General features: G+C 37.4%; 1 protein-coding gene, 1 long non-coding RNA gene and 4 other non-coding genes across 6 annotated transcripts; 1 reads left to right on the forward strand and 5 right to left on the reverse strand.

Annotated features, from left to right (window-relative positions):
* Nucleotides 1-323: 323 nt before the first annotated feature.
* Nucleotides 324-442, reverse strand: trnay-gua (transfer RNA tyrosine (anticodon GUA)). Its single transcript has 2 exons — nucleotides 406-442; nucleotides 324-359 (listed from the first exon to the last, which is right to left on the reverse strand). It is a non-coding gene; the product is annotated as a tRNA-Tyr (tRNA).
* Nucleotides 443-3,721: 3,279 nt separating this feature from the next.
* LOC129114055 (uncharacterized) lies at nucleotides 3,722-4,305 on the forward strand. The gene is made up of 3 exons (XR_008532409.1): nucleotides 3,722-3,760; nucleotides 3,972-4,067; nucleotides 4,167-4,305. It is a non-coding gene; the product is annotated as an uncharacterized LOC129114055 (long non-coding RNA).
* Nucleotides 4,306-5,790: 1,485 nt separating this feature from the next.
* On the reverse strand, nucleotides 5,791-5,903 carry trnay-gua (transfer RNA tyrosine (anticodon GUA)). The gene is made up of 2 exons: nucleotides 5,867-5,903; nucleotides 5,791-5,826 (listed from the first exon to the last, which is right to left on the reverse strand). It is a non-coding gene; the product is annotated as a tRNA-Tyr (tRNA).
* A 351-nt stretch (nucleotides 5,904-6,254) lies between these two features.
* On the reverse strand, nucleotides 6,255-6,373 carry trnay-gua (transfer RNA tyrosine (anticodon GUA)). Its single transcript has 2 exons — nucleotides 6,337-6,373; nucleotides 6,255-6,290 (listed from the first exon to the last, which is right to left on the reverse strand). It is a non-coding gene; the product is annotated as a tRNA-Tyr (tRNA).
* Nucleotides 6,374-6,590: 217 nt separating this feature from the next.
* Nucleotides 6,591-6,699, reverse strand: trnay-gua (transfer RNA tyrosine (anticodon GUA)). The gene is made up of 2 exons: nucleotides 6,663-6,699; nucleotides 6,591-6,626 (listed from the first exon to the last, which is right to left on the reverse strand). It is a non-coding gene; the product is annotated as a tRNA-Tyr (tRNA).
* Nucleotides 6,700-9,645: 2,946 nt separating this feature from the next.
* Nucleotides 9,646-14,965, reverse strand: hepacamb (hepatic and glial cell adhesion molecule b). The gene is made up of 7 exons (XM_054626495.1): nucleotides 14,955-14,965; nucleotides 14,526-14,867; nucleotides 11,848-12,129; nucleotides 11,245-11,338; nucleotides 11,032-11,105; nucleotides 10,656-10,729; nucleotides 9,646-10,001 (listed from the first exon to the last, which is right to left on the reverse strand). The coding sequence occupies exons 2-7, from the start codon at nucleotides 14,845-14,847 to the stop codon at nucleotides 9,852-9,854; spliced, it is 996 nt and encodes a 331-aa protein (XP_054482470.1). The 5' UTR covers nucleotides 14,848-14,867; nucleotides 14,955-14,965; the 3' UTR covers nucleotides 9,646-9,851.
* Between the last annotated feature and the right edge of the window lie 1,043 nt (nucleotides 14,966-16,008).

Raw genomic sequence — 16,008 nt, forward strand, 5'->3', positions numbered from 1 at the left:
ACGGAAGAACCTTAGTTGGTATAATACCTGCTTATTTTCCACTGGGAATGTCAGGGAATGCCAGGAAATGCCTACAGTCCTCCGCTCTACCAACTGAGCTATCGAAGGGTACTGGAAGCTCACATTTTTCATTAAATCATTTTTCAACAGAAAACTTGGCGTCAAGTATTCCATCCTTGGCGTTGTTTTATTTTAATAATTCATTTAATGGAAAACGTACATGAAAAAAAACATTGACAACTAAATTCGGTAAAATCGCAGTTCATGCTCTGACTGATAATATGCCCCATTTCCATTCTGAATGGACAACAACAATAAGTACATCCTTCGAGCCGGAATTGAACCAGCGACCTAAGGATACCTGCTTATTTTCCACTGGGAATGTCAGGGAATACCAGGAAATGCCTACAGTCCTCCGCTCTACCAACTGAGCTATCGAAGGGTACTGGAAGCTCACATTTTTCATTAAATCATTTTTCAACAGAAAACTTGGCGTCAAGTATTCCATCCTTGGCGTTGTTTTATTTTAAGAATACAGTTAATGGAAAACGTAGTTGAAAAAAACATTGACAACTAAATTCGGTAAAATCGCAGTTCATCTTTCTCTAACTGATAATACGCCCCATTTACATATTTCCATTCTGAACGGAAATCAACAAGTACATCTTTTGAGCCGGAAACGAAAGAAAATATTGACAACTAAATTCGTTAAAATCCCTGTTCATCTTTCTCTGACTGATAATACACCACATTGACATCTTTCCATTCTGAACGGACAACAACAATAAGTACATCCTTCGAGCCGGAATTGAACCAGCGACCTAAGGATACCTGCTTATTTTCCACTGGGGGGAATGACAGGAAATGCCTACAGTCCTCCGCTCTACCAACTGAGCTACGGGAGCCATTCTGAACAAATCATTTGAAATATCAACCACAGGAAATAGAGACCATTTTTCTAAATTATTATAAACAATTGTATACAGAGACCTCCGATACCAAAGTGGAAGCCATGCAAATGTTTCTTAATGAGCTTGATTTGCCTTGTATTGGCAAGGTACAAAATGATTTCATTATAGCAGATTTTACACTAGAAGAAATAAATAATGCAATTGGCAACTTAAAATCAAGTAAGACTCCAGGTAGTGATGGCTTCCCTGCGGAGTGGTATAAAACCTTTAAAGAAGAACTAGCTCCACTCCTGCTAAAAACATTTAATTGGATTAAAAGAGAATGTAAACTTCCGCCATCATGGAATGAGGCAGTCATTACAGTACTCCCAAAGGAGGGCAAAGATAGGGAATATAGTAGTAATTATAGGCCCATTTCAATTCTCAATGTAGATTATAAAATGTACACAGCCATTATCGCAAAAAGACTTGAGAATATTCTCCCAGAATTAATAGACGAGGACCAAACAGGATTTGTAAAAAGCCGACAAACGCATGACAATATTAGAAGGACTCTACATTTGATAGATAGAATAGAAAGGGAAAATAAAAAGGCAGTAGTGCTAAGCCTCGACGCTGAAAAGGCTTTTGATCGGGTCAATTGGCAATTCCTGTATCAAACTTTAGATCGATTTGGCTTCAATGAGCAATCTGTTGATTTAATAAGAACACTTTATCAACAACCAACAGCAAAAATTAAAATTAATGGGTCATTATCTCCATCATTTAAATTACAAAGAGGAACTAGACAAGGTTGTTGTCTCAGCCCCACATTATTTGCTTTTTATATTGAACCCCTGGCCCAGACAATCCGTCAACATGAACAACTACATGGCATCACAATTGGACATAGAGATCATTTAATTAGTTTATTCGCGGACGATATTTTGGTCCATTTAGTGGATCCTGAGAAGTCGTTCCCCATATTGATGGACATCCTCGAAGAATTTAATTATTATGCTGGTTACAAACTAAATATTACAAAGACACAACTTTTGTCATTTAATTACAAGCCTTCAGAAGAAATAAAACATAGGCATGATTTAAAATGGGATATGGAAGAAATAAAATATTTAGGGGTAATCATTACAAAAAATTTGAACAGATTATACGAGGCAAACTATAATTTGATTAATCAGAATATTAAAAAGGATATTGAACGATGGTCCACCTATCCATTGGATTTTGGCAGTAAGATAAATGTAATCAAGATGAACATGTTGCCTAGATTGCTATACCTGTTTCAAGCTTGCCAGTAGGGATTCCTAAACACCAATTCTTTACCTGGGATAGACTTATTTCTAGGTTTATCTGGGATGGAAAGAAGCCTAGAATAAGATACACAACACTGCAGTTAGCCAAGCATAAAGGAGGAATGGCACTCCCAAATCTCAAAGATTACTTTTATGCAGCTCAGTTCCGTCCCCTTTTTCTGTGGTGTAATGATAACTATTTTGCTAGATGGAAGGAAATTGAGACATATGTTGAGGGTTATCAGATCCAGTCGGTTTTAGGAGAAAAAGAAATCCCCCTATTAGTCAAAAGTCAAATAGATTCAATAACCTCTGGCTCACTGGAGTTTTGGTTTGATTTTGTAAGGCAATTCAAACTAAGGAAAGACCAGAAAGCACTTAGATGGTTAGCCTTTGACACTCAATTTAAACCAGGAGAAAATGATGCCATATTTAAGCAATGGGGAGTAAAAGGTATTAAGGCAGTGTGTACACTGATGGAAAAAAACAAAGAATTAACTTTGTTTTCCAGACTTTCCAAAAACTAAAAGAAACATTTTCTCTTCATAATCGGGACTTATTTAGGTATATACAATTTAGAGATTATTATAATAAAGAAATGAAGATGGAAATTTCTCTGACTGATAATAAACCCATTATAAATAATTCCATTCTGAATGGACATCAGTGGCGTGTTCAGGGAGTGGCCTAGGGAATGGAACGGGCCACCCCTGAAATCTGATTGGCCACCCCAAGTGCCACCCCAATATCCACGGCACTGAATGTAAACTGCACGCTTGTTTAGAGTTGCAGTTCCTTCTCAAACCTGAGAGGCAGCAGAGATGCGCTAAAGTAGTATGTAGCCTGCAAAAAAAAGTCCAGAATAAGAAGAAGTTTGAGCAAACCTACACGTGAAACAAACTGTCTATGGAAGCAACACGTTTCTGGAGCGTCGTCGAGAAAGATGTGAGTAACCTACATTTCACTACACTTACTGTGCCTGTAGTTAAAAGCTGTAACGGTAATAAGCTAAACGTTTATCCTGTCTTGTTTTATTTCTTTTTATTGTAATTGGCACAAGGCTGTCATCATCTCATCTCATTAGCAAACACTGTTTTGACTGTCAACGATGCTAAAGCTAACATTTAGCTATTCTGTACTGCGTAACATTGTTATGTTAGACCCGTGTAACATCAATATCATTCGTGTGTATGCACAATTATCTATTGTACAACATATAATAATGTCGTGCATTATGGGACTATTACAGTATGAAAAGAGGTCAGAATATTAAGGATTTCTTCATAAGGAAGAAATCCAAAATAGAGCCAGAGCAGGGGCAGAGCAGTCAGTCAGAGGATGAGAGCCAGGCTTCAGCTTCAGCTGTACACATAGGTATGTGAAATCCTGATGGTTCAAGTTTGTTCTCATGTTTGAACTTACTCATTTGGTTTGACTGTAACATACCACTTAGTTTACTAAGGAAAGGCTGATTGTATTATCATTTTAATCACAGTTTCTGTGGATGTACATGTGGATGTAAAGAGGAAAGACCCTCAACATCACAAACAGATCAGGGTATGTATGAATTTACCTTCTTTAAAACATTATGTGCATTGATTCGAACTGGGATATTTCACTTATACTACAGTGGCATATACTGTCATTAAGCATGTAGACACATTTTTTAACAAGCGTGTAGACACATTTTTTAACAATGCTGGTGTGAAAAGCCTAAATGTGACAATTTGACATATAAATGAATGATACAATCTCTGTATTGCTTCAGGTGTGTCCAGTGCTGCTGACAATCCAGAGGTTCCTGCAGGCCATGCACAGGGGGATAGTGGTGTGGCAGCCCCATTTGGCGGGCTCGGACCTATTGGTATGTCTTAACAATTCATTTTTCATATGAAGTATCATATGCTTAATATTTTAGGCACATTTTATTATCATTCTAATGACAACCTATGTGTTATTGCAGAGGCAGGCGAAGATTCCTGTGATGAAGGCCCCTTACCGTCACATACACAGCACAGTATGTATGCTTTACCTTTTTTTTTTTTGTACAGTTTTGTTAAGGTCATATTTTGCCCAAAGAGTCTTATTTATTTTAATTTTGTTGGCACTTTATTTTGTTGGCACTTTAGTTGCACATGTTAAGTTTTGTTAAGGTCATATTTTGCCCAAAGAGTCTTATTTATTTTAATTTTGTTGGCACTTTATTTTGTTGGCACTTTATTGTTGCACATGTTAAGTTTTGCACAGTTTTGTTAAGTTAATATTTTGCCCAGAGTCTTCAGAAAGTGCATTGTCTTTTTTGTATGTACTGTTGAAGTTAGAATAAAGTATGGTAGTTTTCAATCACATTTGTATGTTGCCTTTTCCTGAATGTTGTGACTAGTAGGTCTGTTCTTGCTTGCAGTGTTAGTAAGTGAAGTAGATATGGGTTGTGGATACAAAAATGGTAAATTAATGCTATGCCGACACCTGGGTGTGGGTGTGCATACGTGAGTGTATATGTCTGCGCGCTCCTGCTCACACTTCATGCCACCCCTGCATATGTCAGTGCCCCACTGGTGCCACCCCTATCAAAAATGTCTGGACACGCCACCTGCAATGCATATAAACCAAATAGTAAAAGTGTAAAAGTAATCTCCATGTTTTATGACAGTATTATGGAATGTAAGGGCAACTCAACATTGTATCTAAAATTAAGGTGGGAAAAAAGAATTAAATGTAGACATTTCATCAGATGTATAATATACGACATTGAAACTTTCCATACTTCCACAAGTTCACATCAATTGAGGGTTTTCAACTGGAAAAAACCAGTGCGGATTTTTATTACACCTAAAATCAGCAGTAAAGCATCTTCCACCCCAACCATGTTGGAGACAGTGTGGCTGCATTTTTCTTAGAAGCACACCACACGCATATTTTTTGGAGTTGTGAAAAACTGAAGCCATTTTGGAAAGATGTACATTTAATCTTAATTATTGTGCTTGGATATAAGATTCCTTTGTCATGCACTGTCTTGTACTTTGGTCACATTTCACTGGTTACTCTACAGAGGGACAGATACTTGGTAAAGGTACTCCTTACAGCAGCAAGGAAAACCATAACTAGAAGCTGGTATAAACCTGATTCACCTAAACAACAACAATGGTTTGATGTCATTCAGGAAATAAGGACAATGGAACGACTGACTTGTGTGATACGTTTGAGGTTAGATTTGTATGCTAAGAGATGGCAGAAGTGGATACTTTACTTAGACGAACTTTAAGGACACTGGCTCAGTCTGTTTGCATTCAAGTGTAAGGCAGCTACTTGAGCTGCGCTTAATCTTTACATAGGTATGTATTTCATCTTTTTATCTACAAACACGTTTTCCCACAGGCTCCGTTTTTGTTATAATTGTTTGTACATTACTGTATGTTTGTTTTATCTGCACTGAATTAACATCTGCAAGTTGATCTTACTATGTGTAGTTGAGATGTGCTAAAAACTCAATAAAAACTAAAAATACACCCTGTTCATCTTTCTCTGACTGATAATACACCACATTGACATTTTTCCATTCTGAACGGACAACAACAATAAGTACATCCTTCGAGCCGGAATTGAACCAGCGACCTAAGGATACCTGCTTATTTTCCACTGGGGGGGAATGACAGGAAATGCCTACAGTCCTCCGCTCTACCAACTGAGCTATCGAAGGGTACTGGAAGCTCACATTTTTCATTAAATCATTTTTCAACAGAAAACTTGGCGTCAAGTATTCCATCCTTGGCGTTGTTTTATTTTAAGAATACATTTAATGGAAAACGTGGTTGAAAAAAACATTGACAACTAAATTCGGTAAAATCGCAGTTCACCTTTCTCTGACTGATAATACGCCCCATTTACATATTTCCATTCTGAACGGACATCAACAAGTACATCTTTTGAGCCGGAAACGAAAGAAAATATTGACAACTAAATTCGTTAAAATCCCTGTTCATCTTTCTCTGACTGATAATACACCACATTGACATCTTTCCATTCTGAACGGACAACAACAATAAGTACATCCTTCGAGCCGGAATTGAACCAGCGACCTAAGGATACCTGCTTATTTTCCACTGGGAATGTCAGGGAATGCCAGGAAATGCCTACAGTCCTCCGCTCTACCAACTGAGCTATCGAAGGGTACTGGAAGCTCACATTTTTCTTAAAATCATTTTTCAACAGAAAACTTGGCGTCAAGTATTCCATCCTTGGCGTTGTTTTATTTTAAGAATACATTTAATGGAAAACGTAGTTGAAAAAAACATTGACAACTAAATTCGGTAAAATCGCAGTTCATCTTTCTCTGACTGATAATACGCCCCATTTACATTCTGAATGGACAACAACAATATGTACATCCTTCGAGCCGGAATTGAACCAGCGACCTAAGGATACCTGCTTATTTTCCACTGGGAATGTCAGGAAATGCCTACAGTCCTCCGCTCTACCAACTGAGCTATCGAAGGGAGCCGGAAGCTCACATTTATTTAGCGGGTGGATCAAAGCTGGAACTGATTCCAAACCCAAATTTGTTTTCCAAAGGCTGAAAAAGCTGAGGTAAACATACAGTGAATAATGGAGGAAAATTTGGCGTCAAGTATTCCATCCTTGGCGTTGTTTTATTTTTGGAATTAATTTAATGGAAAACGTAGTTGAAAAAAACATTGACAACTAAATTCAGTTAAAATCCCAGTTCATGCTTTCTGACTGATAATACACCAAATTGACATTTTCCATTCTGAATGGACAACAACAATAAGTACATCCTTTTTTCATTAAATCAGCTGGAACGGAATTGAACCAGCGACCATAAGGATACCTGCAACTTTCATTTTCCACTGGGAATTGAACCAGCGACCTCCTGCTTAATGACAGGAAATGCCTACAGTCCTCCGCTCTACCAACTGAGCTATCGAAGGGTACTGGAAGCTCACATTTTTCTTAAAATCATTTTTCAACAGAAAACTTGGCGTCAAGTATTCCATCCTTGGCGTTGTTTTATTTTAAGAATACATTTAATGGAAAACGTAGTTGAAAAAAACATTGACAACTAAATTCGTTAAAATCCCTGTTCATCTTTCTCTGACTGATAATATGCCCCATTTACATATTTCCATTCTGAACGGACAACAACAATAAGTACATCCTTCGAGCTGGAATTGAACCAGCGACCTAAGGATACCTGCTTTTTTTCCACTGGGAATGCCAGGAAATACTTTTTATAGCACCTCAAATATTCAGTTATTTGTTATTTCTCGGTATAAATGTAGTACTTTTACTTTGAAATATCATTCAATTGGTACAGTAAAATTGTTTGATTTTTAGTTTGTGCTGAGTCAGAGATTTATCATCTTCATTCATCAGTTATACTCTTGAATTATTGAGAAAAATATTTTCATAGCACCTTAAAAATTCTAATAAATTACCTATTTGAAAGTACAAATGGAGGAGTTATTACTTTGTTAAATATAAAACATAATATACAATTGGTACCGTAAAAAATATTTTTTTGTATGGATGTGGTCAAAAATTTCCTCAACGTATAGCTACATATAAAAGTCAGTCAGATTGTATTCAGTTAATTATCTTTCCAGACACCCTTTAATTCAAAGAATAAAGACATTTCAAACACAATTTAGTTGCATTTCCTTGTAAGTAACAAGATGCAGGTAACTGGGTTCATTCTTAATGTGAATATACTTAAATTAATCTTATCTCCTTATATTTGTACATACTCTTTGTTCATATCTTATTTTAAAAACCGTAAGTTGTCTCACGTCGATCCCTCCGCTAACTTCACAAAGTCCATCGCTCGTTCCCGATATGGGCGGTTCGGCGTCGGAGGTAGCAGTGGGTGAGCTGTGAAAATCCTCCTGATTGGCCGCTCGGCAAAGATGGAAAAGCTCCACGCCGATTGGTCGGCATAAGATGAGAAAGAGATGAAGATAAAGTTATTGTTACCGGTTGCAGGCTCAGCAGGGAATTGTATAATACTTGTAGAATAGCTGTGCGATTCTTACCAACTTGTGTGAACCAAACATTTCCAAAAACTCTAGAGCATTGTAAAGTCCAAAGGTCAAAAGTTATTTTAAAAACATAGATGTAATAATATCCAAAATTCACAACAACTTTTTATTTAAGGAAATGTTCTGCTTCGATCCATATTGGTTGGCTTTGAGACTTTCAAAAACAGCATGATCACTGCACACTAAGGTAGGCACACACTGATACCATCAGCATTACATTCATAACAAAATAAAAGTACGAGAAAGAATACTCGTCTGCCTTTACTACGTGGTTGAATAGCCATATTTTTCCTACTTGCAGATTCATTAAATCAAAGATAGACTGTGTGAAACGTGGTGCCAAGGTTAGCCGAGGAACTCAGTAATATATAAACAAAATCTGGTTAGTCAGGTAAGATGCATTATAACATAAACATTGACAAACATGAGACTAAAATTAAACCAATGGTCATTGGATTAATGAAAGTTTTATGTCTGGACTTGTTAAAGATTCCACAATATGCGATGTTTTAACTCTAGTTGTCCAAACAGGGGAGCCGGAATCTTGAATACAATGGATACAATAGCAACAACAAAGTCCATTTATGGTTTTCACGATGGTCCTGAAGATGGAAATGCACGTGGAAGTATTTAGTTTAATTAACAGCATGCTTATTTGTGACTTAAATCTAATTTAAATTTTGAATTGAAGGAATAAATTGAGTGGATGTTGAGAAGATGGAGCAGGCACTTAGATTTCAAGATTGTGAAAAAATAATAAAGCATGAAAATATTTGAGTAAATACAGTATGAGAAGAGGCACGCCTTAAATTACATAAAGACTCAAGAAACATAGTGGAAATATTACAAGACACCTGAGAAATATTTCACATTTTATTGAAGTAGAAAATTGAAATACCCTCCATCCACTGGGCTTTTCTCTGTCTGCCACCTAAACATGCTATTAAATCATCTAGTATAACTAAAAAAGTAATTTACATTATTTCACAAAATGTTACAGCTTCATTTCATTTCATCAACAATAGAGACAGTATCACACATAACACTGTAAAAGAGTAATAAAGTAGCATTTCTGAGGGTGATTTTTTCTTTAACACCACTTAATCTGTAATTTCTTAATAATGAACTAACCCCATGTTGTTTGGTGTTGATTTTGAATTGAGCATAACAGTATCATTATCAAACTATAGTTGCATCTTTTTTACCCCACCTCAGCTTCACGCAGACTCCATGCCCGTTCCAAAATGTTTGATTTTGTAGTTCTAGTAACCAACAACAACAATGGTGGTTAGTGGTACATCAAAATATATATATATATATATATATATATATATATATATATATATATATATATATATATATTACTCTACAGGCTGTGTCTCTAACTTTAAAAACAACCTATAGTAACAGTTTACTTAATAAAAACATATCAACAGGCAGTAATTACATTATTGTAAAACCCAAGATCTTTAAAGCGATCTTTCCCAAACTCCGGGCCGATGAGCAGGAAGTTTCCACCCAGTGTCAGGAGCAGCATACAGTAGGACCGACCTCCCACTTGCTGCATGTGGAGCGTTTAAACTGATGGGCTTTCAGGTATACCTGTGGGAAGAGTGGGCCGGGGACCCATTAGAATGGGTATGAGTTTCGTTGTAGTTGGGAGAACTGGTGTAGCACGGAGGGTTGTCAAGCTCAGAAGGAGATCCAATGCTGTTGCTGGATGAGTCATCCATTGAAGGATCCTGCAAAACAGGAAGACTTCAGCAAAAATCAATTTTCTGCAACAATTATCCATTTTAAGAAAGTTCATATTCTACAATTAAATTTCTATTGTGAATCTATGGTTTAGGTTTGAAATACATTCCTTTCGAATAAATTTGAAACCAGTAAACCCGGCAAAGTGTTAACAGTTTGGGGAGAAAGTGGTTGTATCTTTTGTTATCCAGTATTTACTTGTGTTTGTTATAAAAGCTGATGAAGGAAGGATTCCTGAAATGGATGCGTTTATGATGTAAGCTAACTTATGTACTTTGTGTTCTTAGTTATGGGATGCATGGCAATATATTGAAATATGTAAGAAGAATATGTAAGAAAAAAAAAAACGTCATTCCGCCTACATCCACTCATCCATTCCCCTGACCCAATAAATGCTCAAATAGCTCTTGGATCCTTGTATTTTAATTTGCACATCAGCCAGAACTCCATGGTCCGGTCAACCTCATACATCATCATCATCATCATCAAGATGTCATCATCCAGTTGTAATCTAATTTGTGTCATAAATCAAGTTCAGTGTATTACAGTCTTTTTTTCAATAGTGTTGCTTCAGATTTGTGTCTTACTTCCTTTGGTGAGTCACATAATGTAATAAGAGTCATAGTGATGATAAGAAATACCTTTTCCTGCAGGATGTAAAGTGAAGTAACAGCTTTTATTCCATTATGGTCTCTCCTTTTTGGAAGCACATCATCTGTGGAGAAGTATAAAACATTGGACTGTCATTCACACACATCGCTTTCTTTTGAAATTGTTATCATTCCAGTTTCAACTGTCGTCACCGCTGTTACTTCACTTTACATCCTGCAGGATGTAAAGTGAAGTAACAGCTTTTATTCCATTATGGTCTCTCCTTTTTGGAAGCACATCATCTGTGGAGAAGTATAAAACATTGGACTGTCATTCACACACATCGCTTTCTTTTGAAATTGTTATCATTCCAGTTTCAACTGTCGTCACCGTAGAATATTTATTTCAGTGTAAAGTATACTATACCTGTTTGATTGATTGGTGAGTGATCAAACTGGTCATAAAAGCTGGAGTGAGGCTTTCTAGCTGGATGTTTTCGCCTAACAAAGACAAAATAGTGTCAATGCATTGATGTTAGATGGTGGCGTTTCTTTTATTTGCACTCCATTTGCCTGATTTCTTAAAATCAGTCTTGTGGGATTTTGGGATTGATTTAAAAGCCTATTTAGCAATTCTTACTTTTTAGAAGGCGTCCAGCAGGCACATACTGTCACCAAAGTGATGAGGAGGAAGATTCCCCCAGTGGAAAGGATGATATAGAGGGAACTTCTTCCTGATAGGGTATGAAAAATTACAGTTTAAGAAAATTTACAGATTACAGGAACATACCAAAAAGTATTTTACGGAATATGATTGTTGAATATATATTTACAAATCTGCAAGTAAAGCTACTTTTAGACATGGCTCCAGAGCTTTACAACCACCGTTCTCTCTCCGAGCAGGAGCCAAATTTGAATGCCATGTGTTCACACACACCATAAAAATGTGACATATCATACCTTTAACATTTGTTACTTTGAGTGAAAATTTAAAAAAACTACTTGTTGGATGCAATGAAGTATGCCCATCTATAGAAAAAGGGTTGAAATAGCTATCTATATTTGTAATTATAATTATCATTTTGCCTTTCAGCTAGCATAGACAAAATGTTTTCTTAACGTGTTTCAAGGCTTCCACATGGACAGCTCTTCTGTGTTGTCCTGATGAATATGTAAAGAGAACATATCTACCTCTTATTGTACTGCCCATGTCACAGTGTAGAGCTTAGCTAGCATCACTTACTGTAGACAGTCAGTCTGATTGGCACACTTGTCATGTTGCCCACAGGATTCTCGACTGTGCAGCTGTAGATGTCATCATCTGCCATCAACACCCGTGTGATGGTCAAGAGCTTTTGGTCAGGTGACAACACGAACCTCGTCACATTGGTCACTGGCTTTCCACCTTTGAACCACTTGTATGCAGTCCTGGTTCCGTTGTCATGGGAGCAGTTGAGGATGACGTTTTCGCTGAGCTCCAGTACTGATAAGGATTCCATGTGGATATAGGGCCTGGATATCGACTCTGGATGAAGGCGAAAGTAGATTCAATAGTTTTCAATATGTTAATAAACACAAAAGAACAGGAATCTCCTACAATGGGAAACTTTTTGGCTTAGTACCCTCAGGCCAACTTTTATTCTGGGCCTTAACAAGGAAATAGACTTCTTTCCCTTTCAATAATTAATATATCATGTGAGAGCATTTATGTGATGTTCCTACATTTAGTTTAGTGAAGATATCACTATATTATGTCTTTTTATACTAACATTATACCTTCCTCATAGAATCTGTCATTACAGTCGTTGCTATTTCTTTAGTACTATTGACGGTGATCCATTATGATTATTTTCCCATTGTAGGGCTGTTTGAGCTAAATGTTCATTCACAGCATTGAATATTAGTATCAGATTGCCCTTGATTTTTTTCTATGTCCCTATTTTTCATTATATGTGTGAATTTCTACAGTATATGTTATTTCTTGTAAGTAGTTTCTTGGTTAAAGTTCCGTCTGATACATAACCTCTTGAAGAAGTTTAATGCAAACATCTGTCCTCATTTCATTTTATACCATGATGAAAACGCGTTGGTAATCCATGCACTAATTTAGGATTTTTGACCCGCAATCAGAGTGCCTTGGATGCTTTTCAGACTGCCAACCTGCACCAAATGTTTTGGACCTATATCTTCATTTGGCTTTAAGAAATCTAGATAAAGTCTGTCTTTAGTAGTAGTTTTCTCTTTTATCCATTAGTCTAATTGCAAAAATAAAAATGTTTCCCTCTTTTCAGACCTGTAGACTGCCTAAATGCTTTTATTAGGCTACTTCACTACTGTAACTCTCTCAAGGTCATGCCAATGCAAAACATGAAAATGCGAACGGCCCTATCTAGAGCCAGAGTTCGGTTTGTCCTTTCTGGGCTTCTGTAGAAACATGGCGGCCGACTCCGTAAAGAGGACCCGTTATATGTAGATATAAATGGCTCATTCTAAAGTAGGGAATACACAACTTCTTCTTTTCTTATTTGCAGGTGATAATACGCTAAAGAAAACATACTTATATTCAATTTCTGCCAATAGATCCCCCTAAATATTACACACTGTTCCATTAAGGTATTATTTTTTTCAAAAATTCATGGCATTTGGCTTTCTGAAAGATGCACATTTATTTATTGCAGATGGCTCTTAGATGCCACAAAATCTGTATGGCATCAGTTGACAGAGGATTGCATTCTCAGCAGTAGAGTAGGAGGAAATAGTTGACACAGATTGTCTCTTGTGGAACATTGTTCCGTCCTCCCACTCTTCTTCAGTATACAGGTGACCTTCACATAGGCCTCTATGTGGGCAGGGCTGATGCTATTCTACCACCATACAATGCGGTTGGAGAGGTTAGAGGTGAGCATGAGCTAATACATGGGGGTTATGATGTACGTTGTCTTCTGGGAGGTTGATGGGACAGCACTGCAACTTCTAACATAACTGCTGACAATACACAACTAAATAAGCCTCTCATCAGTTTTCCAATACACAATTTTAAAAGTCACAGTTCCCCTGGTCTTCTTCGGTTAGGACAGGCCTGCACTCCTCCACCAAAACACTGTGGTCACCTCAGTCATACTGTTCTGCTCACACAACAGCTATTGTTGCCTTGAATCTTTTACTGTTCTTAATGGACGCGCTCCAAAACAAACACAAGATTGTCCCGTGTGAAACAAATTCAATGTTGACTTATTTTACTGTAGTCTTGTTATGTAACTGCCACATTTTACTAATGCCATTTACGAAACAAACACAGTTGTTTTACTTAACAACCCCCAGATTTCAACCCAAACCAGGATCTTTTTCTAAATACTTTTGTACCTTAAACTTAACCATGTAGTTTTAGTAAACCTTAAATCAAAGTAAACCTACATTGGAAGTTTATTTAAAAAAAAAATAATTGACACATTGGGAGTGACAATGTATTCACTTTAGAAAAAATTAACAAAAGTTTGCTGCAGCATCTCTACCACCAGCTGCCTGATGATTGTCAGTATAGACATTCATTGTCAGACTTACAACCTCTTATGCTGCCTGCACTCCATTTAACCAGGTTTCCTTGCCCTTGATGCTTTAACGAGCATCACCTGTGTGGGTGTGTAGGGCATTTAAATCTGTCAAGTAAGTTGGCTGACTTTTCAAAGTAAAAACAATGTTCAAATAGAACATTACAGCATGTTGTTAATGTGAGTGAGAGGATAGTTAATCATGAATTCAATCTTGATGGATCCGGGTTAGCAGCTTTCCGCTGTATCCTGTCTTGGCTAAACATGTCCTTTTCCTTTTACTAACACTCGGCAAAAAGGTGAAATGGTGAGTCGGTGTGACTTTACCATTACATTCATTTTACAAATCACACAATAGAGCTTGTTTTCTTACCATCCACTGTGAGCTCAATGCTGCCGTCTCCTGTAAAGGTGTCATCTGTGATGGAGATCTCCACGTCATAAGTTCCGTCATCAGAGAGTCTGAGGTTGTGGAGAAGCAGAGTCCCGTTTTCAAATACCAGGATGCGGTCGCGATACTCAGGCCTCAGGGTCCCAATGATGTCGGTTCCAATCGACTGGACAACAGTGACAGACTTTTCCCTCTTGAGCTGCCACTTGATGACCGGCAGGTCGAGGCTGAAGCTACTATAGCGGACGGACAGCAGGGCCTCCCCCCCTACTGTGCCTCTAATGAGAGTGTTGGGGATGGTCATGTTCACTGCCAGCACCCCACCTGCAGAGAAACAAACAAGAGAGGTCAACAATTGATTATTTACAGTCCATAGCTTAAAGGAAATAAATGTGACAAAGTGCTATATACATCATTCTTTGTAGTCATGTTTTTGTTATTTCACAAATTTGGAAGTAAGTGTTTATAGATGAAGAGACACCAAGAGGAATCTACCTACCATAATACTCTGAGATGTGTACAGCTGTTATAGCAACAACTATTTATAGTTTAACATAGTCAACTCTTTAACGATCTTGTTGCTGAGAATAGTAAATCTGCAGGAACAATGGGGCATGTTCAGTTATAAAGCCCCCCAATTACTTAGTAATTTTATTGCCAAAGTTTAGTTTCTCAAACAAATGAACTAAAATGGACAGAGGACAAACTTCCGCATTTTTTGATATTCAATTTCTTTTTTATTTATGTAAAATCTGCACATGACGAAAAATATCACAAACACTAATTGCAAGTTTACACATCCACCAAGCACCCCGACCTCCATATTCTGCCTTGCTACATAAAGGCAGCTTGAATGTTGGCATTGGACATAAGTACACTGTGTACAGTGGAATCATACAATTTGAATGTAATTGTAGGTATTGTCTATTGCAATAGCTTTATGAACAATTGACAGTTCTTGCACCCAGTAAAGATGGAAATCATTACTCGCCATACATGACGGTTTTATCATTGTTGTTTTTTTTAACTACAGTGAGTGATACAGTAGTTAGCTGAAGGCTTGTGTGGGCATCACGCCCCATCTCTGCTGTATACTGAATCCAGTTTGCATGGCAGAGCTACATTGCCATGGTAACAGCTGTCAGTTCTTGGGATGGGCCAGCATGAGCCAACAAAAGTGGGGATTGTTTGTTCAAATTTCCTTCCTGGCAGTTCATGAAAAGAACACTGGGAGCAGTCCAGATGCCATGCTAGCTTTGCAGAAACAGAGCAACTCAGTGATGAGACAGCCACAGCTGAAAGTTACTGAATGTCTGTAAACACTGGTTCAGCCTGTAGGCACATTACTGTATTCCTTACATAAGGGTGGGCACAAGAATTGAAAAGCACCCACACAGTCTGATGCAATCCAATACCACAACAACAATTACTACCTTTGTGATGTCCATGATGATCAGGTTTCAGT

The sequence above is a fragment of the Anoplopoma fimbria genome, chromosome 24, assembly GCF_027596085.1.
Source record: "Anoplopoma fimbria isolate UVic2021 breed Golden Eagle Sablefish chromosome 24, Afim_UVic_2022, whole genome shotgun sequence".
Taxonomy (NCBI): domain Eukaryota; kingdom Metazoa; phylum Chordata; class Actinopteri; order Perciformes; family Anoplopomatidae; genus Anoplopoma; species Anoplopoma fimbria.